The 10,381-nt window shown below is 39.7% G+C and overlaps 1 protein-coding gene across 1 annotated transcript; it reads right to left on the bottom strand.

Moving 5' to 3' along the window:
* Positions 1-1,658: 1,658 nt before the first annotated feature.
* LOC119246957 (olfactory receptor 10AD1) lies at positions 1,659-8,993 on the bottom strand. Its single transcript, XM_037513193.1, has 2 exons — positions 8,989-8,993; positions 1,659-2,604 (listed from the first exon to the last, which is right to left on the bottom strand). The coding sequence occupies exons 1-2, from the start codon at positions 8,991-8,993 to the stop codon at positions 1,659-1,661; spliced, it is 951 nt and encodes a 316-aa protein (XP_037369090.1).
* Between the last annotated feature and the right edge of the window lie 1,388 nt (positions 8,994-10,381).

Below are 10,381 nucleotides of genomic sequence, written 5' to 3'. Positions count from 1 at the left end.
GCCAGTCAGTGATGCCTGGAGTGTACAGCCTCGGGACCCTCACTGCTGTGGCAGACCTCTCCTGTCTTGCCTGCTGCTGCTTTTAGCAGTGTATTTCAATATGTACACCTATTGCCACTTTGGTGAATTCTTTTGACCCCATGCCAGGGAAATTAGTTTGGATTATGAATGATGGGCAGGAAACCAGTAATTGTGCTACTAACATAAAGGGTGTTATCTCTCGGTGTGTGTTGGCCAATTGACCAAACCAAGTCAGAGATCTGTGGCCAGGAGAGTTTTATTACTTGAATCAACTAAGGAGACAGGAAGATGGCTCTCTAACACTGTCTTCCCCTTTCAGAGGGAGTTAGAATTCTTAAAGGGTGTTAAGATTTTTATAGGACTTTTGGAATTTGGACAGGGCAAAGGTGGGGTGGAATGTCTATAATCTTGGTTGAGCTGGCAAAGTGTGGCTTTATGACCCTATTCTGCCTCTGTATGGATCATGTGTTTAGAATATGATAGCCAGAGACACCCCCCCCAAGGTAATAATAAGGTGCTCTCTGCTCATATTGCTTTAGGATTTAGCCAGTTTGGGTCAGACTGTATATCTCACCCTTAACTAAATCATTTCAGATAGTTTTAAGCATTTTTTCCTGATAATCCAGTGTTTGTTTTATCAGCTTCTGTCCCTTGAGTGATAGTCTGAGAAGCTTGGTAGAAGCACTTACTCCTTGGAACGGAAAGAAATATAAGTTATGTTATTCTGATTAGTGAATCAGAGGACTTTGGTGAAGAGGTTTGACACATTGGCCTCTCTTCCCTAACACACACACCCAAGTTTAAACATAAGTTTATGTTTAAATGCAGTGATACTTTAATGTCACAACAAAGTCTTCCTCACTGGTCAGTGACAACTAAGAAGGGGGAGTTCAGGCTGCAGATCTTTAATTTTCCTTTTTCTTCTATTCTCTGATTTTTTTTTTTAAGATTTATTTATTTATACAAGAACCCATGGTACAGGCCAGATGTGCGGGAAGGTGAGAGGATTCACCAGAGACAGAGTGGGGAGCAGAACAGGCAGACTGACTGAAATACACTGCTGAGGGGAGCAGCAGGTGAGACAGGAGAGGTCTGCTGTGCCATGTGGGTATCTGCCCAGCCAGCCGGGATTGAACCTGCGCTGCAGAGGCTGCAGACAGCTTTACAGCGCTGTTCTCAACTGCCTGCGTCACCAGGGAGGCCCTTCTCTGATGTTTCTTAATGAAAACTCTTTTTTCTAATTCCCTTGTTGTTCTCCCTTTTACTTTTCTCATATAAGATTGGAATGGGTGAGGGAAGATGTAGGAAATGAGAGTGTAATAAAAGAAAGACTAAAATGACAAGTTGAAAAGAAGAAAGTTCATTCCTAAGTGTTTATCAAAACTCAGATTGGGAATGAAATAGTATGGAAAAGAACTATACAGATAAAAAGAAATAGAGTTCAGTACACTTAAATACGTATCTCAGAAATAAAAAAAAGCTCAGTAAGTTTCAATTTCTCCTTAGGAGGGTCCAAGTGAATATGATGATGAACTTAAGGCATCAGCAAGAAGTTCCAGGTCTCTAGTAGAAAGGAAGCCATGAATGCTCTTTTCTTGGAGGTTCCTGACTGTCAGGGCTGAGGAGGGAGCTCCCTTTCAGGAGCTAGTCCTCCAGAGAGCCCGCACCATTGCTCCCTTCATTTCCTTGTTTCGAAAACTATAGATGATGGGGTTGCACATGGGGGTGATGATGGTGTAGAGGAGGGAGAAAGTCTTGTCTTTGTCAGGTTCATGTGTGCTGCGAGGGTTCATGTAGGAGAACATGGCCGAAGTGTAGAAGAAGATGACCACGGTCAGATGGGAGGCGCAGGTAGAGAAAGTCTTCCCCCGACCTGAGGAGGAGACTCTCCCAAGGATCGAGGCCAGGATACGCATGTAGGAGATGACAATGAGCACCATGGGGCTGAGCAGTACCATGATCGCATCAGCAAAGATCACCGTCAGGCTAAACTGGGGGTCTCCACAAGAGAGAGTGATCACTATGGGGGCCTCACAGAAGAAATTTCCTATGTGGTTGTCTCTACAGAATGGTCCACGGAATGTCATGTAATCAAGCAGGATGCCATTGATCATGCCAAAGAGCCAGGCAGTACTCACCAGCCTCACACACACCTGTCGGCTCATGATCTGGGCGTAGCTAAGTGGGTAGCAGATGGCAACGTAACGGTCATAGGCCATGAAAGCCAAGAGGATGCATTCTGCCACACCCACACCAAAAACCAGGTACATCTGGGTCAAGCAAGAGGCAAAGGAGACAACGTGGTTCTTGACAACCAGGTGGATCAGCATCTGGGGGATGGTGGTGGTGATAAAGCAGACGTCCAGGAAGGAGAGGTGGCCAAGGAAGAAGTACATGGGACTGTTGAGCCTTGCGTCTCTCCAGGTGATGAAGATAATGAGGCCATTCATGGCCATGGCCAGGCTGTAGAGAGCAAAGAAGAGGACAAAGAGCAGGGCCCGCGTGCACGGGGAGCTCCGCTCAAAGCCCAGGAGGATAAACTCTGTCACTGTGCTGCTGTTCCTTAGGTCCACGGTCTGGGTCCTACTTGAGGAGGGAGAATATGAAAAGTGCAGGTGATAGAGCTGCCACGTGCCTCTTACTTGTACAAAAGCAGGTGGCAAAGGAATGAGGAAGAGGAATTGCAGTAAATTCCATGTGGTGGTGCCATATATGAACCAAGAGAGATTCTGGTGTGGATCAATTTTCACCTGAAATAATGTGTCCAGTTTTGGGACCTCTATTTTAAATTATTTTTCACCAATAGGACTATGTTTAGAGACAAACAAGAAGGTGAATGATCTAGGAACCCAGTAATAAACCTCTAAGGAAAGTTAAAATGGAAGACTCAGAGAATATGAAGGACCCCTTTAAACGTTAATAGTTTTTCCATGTAAAAGAGAGAATTTGTTTTCTGTGTAAACTCTCAATGAGTAGAACTTGAACCAGAGTGGAAATATCTGAGGAAAAAAAATGGACTGATTTTTTTTTCTAATACCAAATTTTCTTTATTCTCTTAATTATGAAGGTAATACCTACTCATTGCTGAATATCTTGAAAAACACCAAAAAACAAAGGTGCAATTAAAAAAAAAATCACCTAGAGAGAAATAAGTTCATGTCTTTTTAGTTAATGTGTTATGTTACTATTTTAAAGCTTTTAAAATCAACATAAGCCTTGAGTAAAATCTGTCATAGGAATGTAAGTGTGGGGAAAAGTATATTTTCAGAAAGAAATGCAGTGATTACAATGGATTCTAAGTTAACAGATTAGCTCTTAGTCCAAATGGGAGAAAATAAAAAGGACAAAAATTCATTTTTTATTTGATGGGCTGACCGGAAATCATCGCCCTTTACCTACTTATGAGCCAAAAAACATCTCATCATTTAATAAATGAGTGTCTGCTATGTTCCAATGATTTGGTACCTGCCAGAGAACCAAAATAATGCATGACAACTTCCTCCCTGAGCTCTTGGTCATTAGTTGAGGGGGTTGAGTAAGAGCATAGGAAACCCATATAACTCATAGATGCATAGATGCTGTTAACACTACACACACATTTAAGAGCAGCAATATTTCAAGCTATCCAGCCTTCCCAGAGGGAAGGTACCCTTTTGAATGGTCATGGAACATTCACAATTAATATCCCTGTTATGTTATCCTCCAAAGAAACCTTCAATATATTTCAAAGCATCAAACAGTCCAGATCATTCACTGTACTGACACTGAGCATAACAACTACAAAGAGTTCTTAAAAGTTGGTGATTTTTTCCCTTTGGGGGTAAGAGTGCAGGCGTCAGCTTGTCTGAGATTTTGCTTACAATTACTGTTTTTCATCACAGTGATATACTTTACATAAGTAATTTCTCAAGCTGAAAAAAGTCTGTTAAACCCAAGTAGAAAAAAATCATTGCTTTTTTTTTTTCACTTCAAGAAAAGAAATAAAAGCTTACTGATTAGTTTAAGGTTAGAATGTGTTGTTCTGATGAATAAATGGCACCTAACATTTTATGATTACCAGGAGGGCCCAGGCGGTGCTGGGGTGCAGAGCCTCTCAAGGGGGAGGGAGCTTAATCTGCCTGTGCTCAGCCTTACTCCTTGCCCCTGGTGAGGGCTATGGGCCTTCAGAGAAAGTGGTACCAGTTCTTCTAATCCTAGCCCGAGAGGATGTGATTTTTTATAATTAGTCCAAAGGTACCATACGTGTTTCCAGAAGCCCTGCTGGTCAGGAAGATCTGGCCGTGAGAATATTTAAGATTTCAACATTAAATTGTTTCTGTCTCTTAAGATTGAGGAAAACCTGTGTTCCTCTGGGAGCATTTTAGCAATAGGAAGATAATAGACATTTTTCCGAAAGCATTGGCCCTCAAAGTATGTTCCACGGACGAGCGACTCTAGATTCAAATGCAGATTGTGGGCTTTACCTCAGATCTACTGAACCACAAACTCTTGGGACAGGGCCTAGCATTGTGTTTGACCAGCTCTCCATGCTATATGATGCACATTAAATGCTGAAAACTGCTGGTTTAATGCAGAGGTGAACAACTGTGACTCTCACTGCCTGTTTTTGTACATAAAGTTCAGTTGGCACACAGTCACGCATATCTGTTTATGTATTTCCTGATTGAAGTTTTCCCACTACAATGGCCACAGGTACTCATATGGCCCACCTATAGGGTCGTCAGCAAATAAAAATATAAGATGCCCAATTAAATGTGATTTTCAGGCAAACGAATACTTTTTAATCGTAAATATGTCCCATGCAATTGTTCCTTTGTGGATAAAGTTTCCTGACTCGATTAATATGATGACTTTAGAGTGGACTTGTTTCTGATTGTCAGGAACATAGAAGGGGAACAATGAAAAAGGCCTTTCTCTTGGTCACATACCAGGAATTTTGGTGCTTTGAATCTAAAGCACATTCCTGGCAAGAGAAAAGCTCACATTAGGAATCAATCTGCCTAAGAAGGAAGGGAAGCTGGTGCTACTTCTTTCTCTGTTTATTATATTCAACAAATCAGTTGCTTTTCCTTTTTTGAAGTGCTTGGTGTTATATATGCAATTAAGATCAAGTCTGCAAGTTATGACCAAGCAGATTAAAATCAATTAAGATCAGTGTACTTTAGAAGGATTGCCCAACTAAATCAAAAGCAATTCTTTGACAATAAAATTAGACATGATTATAAAAATAAACCCACCTGGGCCTCCCTGGTGACACAAGGGGTTAAGGCACAACCTGTGAAGCTGTCAGTGGCCTCTGCAGCATTAGTTCAATCCCTGGCCAGCCAGGGAGCTACCCACATTGTGCGGCAGACCTCTCCTGTCTTGCCCACTACTCCCCTCAGCAGTGTACTTTGGTCAATCTGCCTGTTCTGTTCTCCCACTCTGTCTCCAGTGAATCTGTTCACTCCCCACCCCTCTGGCCTGTACCCCAGCTCTTGTATGCATAAATAAATAAATCTTAAAAAAAAAAAAACAACCCATCTGGGACCTCCCTGGTGGTGCAAGGGGTTAAGGCACAACCTATGAAAGCTGTCCACAGCCACTGCATCATGAGTTTGATCCCCAGCGGAGGAGCTACCCATATGGCACAGCAGACCTCTCCTGACTTGTCCGCTATTCCCCTCAGCAGTGTATTTCAGTCAATCTGCCTGTTCTGTTCCCTACTCTGTCTCTGGTGAATCCTCTGACCCCCCCCACCTCTAGCCTGTACTCTAGTTCTTGTATACATAAATAAATAAATCTTAAAAAAAAAACAAACCCACCTACTTGAAAATTGGAAAAAAAAAAAAACAAAAAGCCCTCTGAAAACAACTTTACATTAAATAGGAAATCAAAACAGTAATTACAGACCATATAAAAATACAAATAAAAGTGACATATTAGTAAATACTATACACAGATATTTCTTAGTTGAAAAGTTGATTGCCAGAAATACTTCTATGACTTAAAAAGAATAAAGAGAAGTAAAATGAAACAAAAAAAAATGAAATAGCTCAAGAAGTTAGAAGCAGATCAACAAATTTAACCTAAAGAAGGTCAGAAAGGGTAACTATATAAAGATTAAAGGAGAAATTATGGAATAAAAAAATCAGAAAAATAACACATTTAATGTGTAAATCCAACAATTGGTCCTCTGAAAAGGTCACTAAATAAATAAGCTTCTATTTACCTAATAACAGATGAGGTTTGAAGAAAACACAAATTAGAAGTAAAAAGTGAGATAATCACAGCCACAAAGAAAATAAAATAATTATGCAGCAGTACTTTGGAATCAGTTTGAAAGCCTGGAAGAAAAGGTAACTTTTTAGGTAGATAGAAATCACTAAAATTTATTCATGAAAAGATAGAAACAAAATTAAACTAATATCCTGAGTGAAATGAATGAACTGTAGTAGCTCTGAGCTTTAACTTCATATTATATCCACTTCGAGAATTTTAAAATATTCCCATGGCCAGACTACAAATCAGACTAATTAAAAAGAATGTACCGAAGGGGGTGCAGGTACCAGTAATTTTAAAAGTTCTCTAGGTGATTCCAATGTGCAGATATGTTTGAAAACAGAGAAAGCTGACAAAAAGCTATATCCCCAAAAGCTCCGACTGTGATAGTTTCACAGTTAAGTTCTTTCTAATCTTTCAGCAATCAGGTATTTTCCAAGACTACTGAAACTGTTTCCAAGAATTGAAAAATAAATTTTTCTGGTTTCTTTTTCAACTTCATCAAATCATTTACACTTCTAATAATTATCTTGATACCAAGACCTGCAAAAGTACACAAAATGGAAACCAAAACAATTTATTAATAATGAAGAAATAGGCAAAATACATTATTGGCAGAGGGACTCCATCAGTGCCTAAGTGAGAAAGTGAAACACAGATATTGGATGGTTTCACTTATCTGTGGAATATAAATAACCAAAAGCCTTACACTGGCAAAACACAGAAAAACAATTCTTCGACTTAGTGAGTAATATTCTGGTTACCAGAGGGAACGGGGGTATGTAGGAGGTAGGACATTGGCATGGGAGGTTTGGTGGAGGGTGAGTGAAGAATGTGCACATATGTAGTAAAAATGTAACCCTCAAATTATATAGACATGTAAACAAAGTAACTGAAAAAATCTATTGTGAATAAAAAAAAAAAAGAGCACCATGATAAAGTGAAATTTATTTCTTGCATTTAAAATTTTTCTAGTATTAGGGGCCTCCCTGGTCACGCAAGGGGTAAGACGCAACCTATGAAGCAATCTGCAGCCTCTGCAGCATGAGTTCGATTCCTGGCCAGCCAGGACCTCTCCTTACTCTCCTGCTGCTCCCCTCAGCAGGGTACTTCGGTCAATCTGCTGGTTCTGTTCCCCGCTCTGTCTCTGGTGAATCCTCTCACCCCCTGCACACCTCTGGCCTGTACCCCAGCTCTTGTATGCATAAATAAATAAATCTTTAAAAAAATAGTTTTCCTAGTGTTAATCATTCTCATATAACTCACCATATTAACATGTCATAAATGAACTTTTTTTTTTTTATATAGAGGCATGTTTTCTTTCTTTCTTTCTTTGTTTGTTTTTGTCTATACAAGCACTGGGTACAGTCAGAAGCGCGGGAGGGTGAGAGAATTCACCAGAGCCAGCGCGGAGAGCAGAGCAGGCAGAAGGACCGAAGTACACTGCTGAGGGGAGCAGCGGGCGGCAGGAGAGGTCTGCGCGCCATGTGGGACCCTCCTCCAGTGGCCGGGGAGCAGCCGGGGATCGAACCGGCGTCCTAGAGGCCGCAGGCAGCTTCGCAACCCAGCGCTCAACCGCTGCGCCACCAGGGAGGCCCATAAATGAACTTCTAATCAGTGAGATGTTAAGGCATTTGATAAAATTCAACAGTGATAATTATTTAAAAAATCTTTAACTAACACTGGAAAAAGGCTTCCACATCATAATTAAAATTTATTTAAATTAAAATAATTACAATACTACATGTTAGAATCATTTGTTCTACATATATAATAGACAAGTCGAATAAGCTTCACAATAGTATAGGGAAGGTAGCCTTTCTTTTATCCTCATTTTACAGATACACAGAAAGGGTTAGTAATTTGTCCAGTGTCACACAGTGAATAAGCAGTGTACTTGAATTCAAATCTGGGAAGTCTGATTCTAAAAGCCTAATTATCAAATTACCCCTACAGTCAATGCTTTTGGCTGCCCTACCACTTGTAGCCAAATTATTTAGGCAAATGAATGAAGGGAGCGCAGTTTTGGTGTCTAACAGTTCTGAGAGGGACACCCGATTTGTAGCATTTGCCAGTTTCTATGGTATAAACAGTCCCTCCGTTGCCCTCTATCCATCTAGAAATGTGACCCCACTAAAGAAGTTAGGAAGGATGTGTGAGCTCACTGTTACATAAGATTTTTCCAACCACACAGATATGATAGATGTAAATAAGCTCAAAAGTATAGATAATAGTAAAGTGTAGTAAGAAAACTTAGGAAGTGATAAATTTTGAGTATTATCTTTGTTTTGCAATATAACCAATTTAGTTGTAAGTTAATACAGTTTGTTAACAATGGCTGTGTTTAACAACTGGTTCTTAAAATTGCTGAAAACTTTATTATTAACTCTTAAAAGCTGGTACCAGCTGATTCTGTCACTCCACTGGAAAGCAAAGGAGAGGACAGAATTATTTTTTGCAGAAGACAATTTCAAGGGTAGGGTGAATTTCTCTCTCTTTAATATAAAGAGGCCTCACCCTATGAGGAGGGTCGATTTTCTACCTAAATTTCTCCTATTAGGAGGGTTTAATATATCAGGAAACACATCTGACCCTACTGTTCATCTCTGCTATAGAAATAACTTACACATCCTTCAGCTAGGCACTGGTTACCTATTTTATGGTTCACATATGAAAGGGGACAGTCTTGGGGGAATCACGTCTTACCTCATTTTGCTGTTATTGCTGGAATGGTCTGTTTGTTACTGAATCACTGAATCACGGAAGAGAGACAATCTCATGGAGTCTGAGAATGAGCAAATCCAGGTCTGATGTTGGGGTCTTCTCTGGAAGAGAAGGTGCCCCTGTTAGCTTATATAATCCCTCACATGAAATCTGTCAAATTGTTCTAGGTAAATATCTACTCATAAAACTTCTTTATCCACTCATAATAGCTTATAGTTTACAAAGCATATTTATAGAGATTGTCCCATTTAACTCATACTAAAATTCTATGAGGTGGAAACTATCTCCATTTTATATGTGTGGAAAGTAAGATCTAGAGAACTTGCCTAAGTAATGAGACTCAGACCAGGCTTTTAAATCCTAGAATATCTTTTCCTTTATATTAAGATACTTTGAATTGAATCCAGTTGCTTTGGGCAGAGTCGCCACTATCTCTTATGTTCCATTAGTCAGGATGCACACACACACACACACAAACATTATAATACACATTTCCATATATTTATATTCCTCAAATTTTTAAAATTCAATCCATGTAGGGAATGACTTATTATTAGGGAGGCTATTCCTTTGAGATTTGAATATTTGATTTTAGCCCTTTCCACAGGCTAAATATCCACAAACCCTTCTACCATGCCTTGCTTTCCTCATTTCTTTATTAATTTTCAAGTTTCCAGAAATAAGAAAACAGCTGAAGAAGTAGATTGGAGAAATGAAGGGAAGTATAATAACTAAATAACCACGTACATTTTTCAATTAAAAAATTCAATATGTAAATACCCCTGACCAACAACCCATCAGATCGTCTCTCAAACAGAATTATATAATATGGAGGGGTTTGAATCAGAGGAATACTGAAAAGAGGTATTGAAGAAGTTAAAAAGAACATCCTGGGAAATAGCCCTGTTCAAATATGGTCACCAGCTGTTCTGCGGCTCTCACAATTTAGAACAATAGGGAATGAAGGTAAATGCAACAAAAGTATTAGGTTAGACAAAAATAATACTTTCCACATTTTAGTAAGGATTTGAAAGTATCAAGGTGACTGACCAAAGAGTAATAAAAAAATATTTTCTGTGATTTTTGGAAATAGAATGGATTCCAGTGCATTAGGTCTCCCATCAGTTCAAAAGGGCCCAAAGGTGGACAGTGCCCTGGAGCTAGCACTGCTGTGTTTGCCTTCTTGTTTAATAGCATTGAGATACATACACTGATTTAAGTAGAGACTGGGTAACTCCTCCAATTCTTCCTCCCTCATCTTCATTTCCAGTTATCCAGTTAGTTATCTTTTCATTCTCTCACTTAACCTCCTGTACCTCTTTTATACAGTAGTAACCTCCTCCAGTTACTGTTTACCATACACATTCAGTTTTTA

The sequence above is a fragment of the Talpa occidentalis genome, unplaced genomic scaffold (assembly GCF_014898055.3).
Source record: "Talpa occidentalis isolate TD23 unplaced genomic scaffold, MPIMG_talOcc4v2.1 talOcc4.16, whole genome shotgun sequence".
NCBI classification, from domain to species: domain Eukaryota; kingdom Metazoa; phylum Chordata; class Mammalia; order Eulipotyphla; family Talpidae; genus Talpa; species Talpa occidentalis.
Note: the sequence above shows the minus strand (reverse complement) of the source record. Positions and strands in the feature narration are given on the sequence as shown.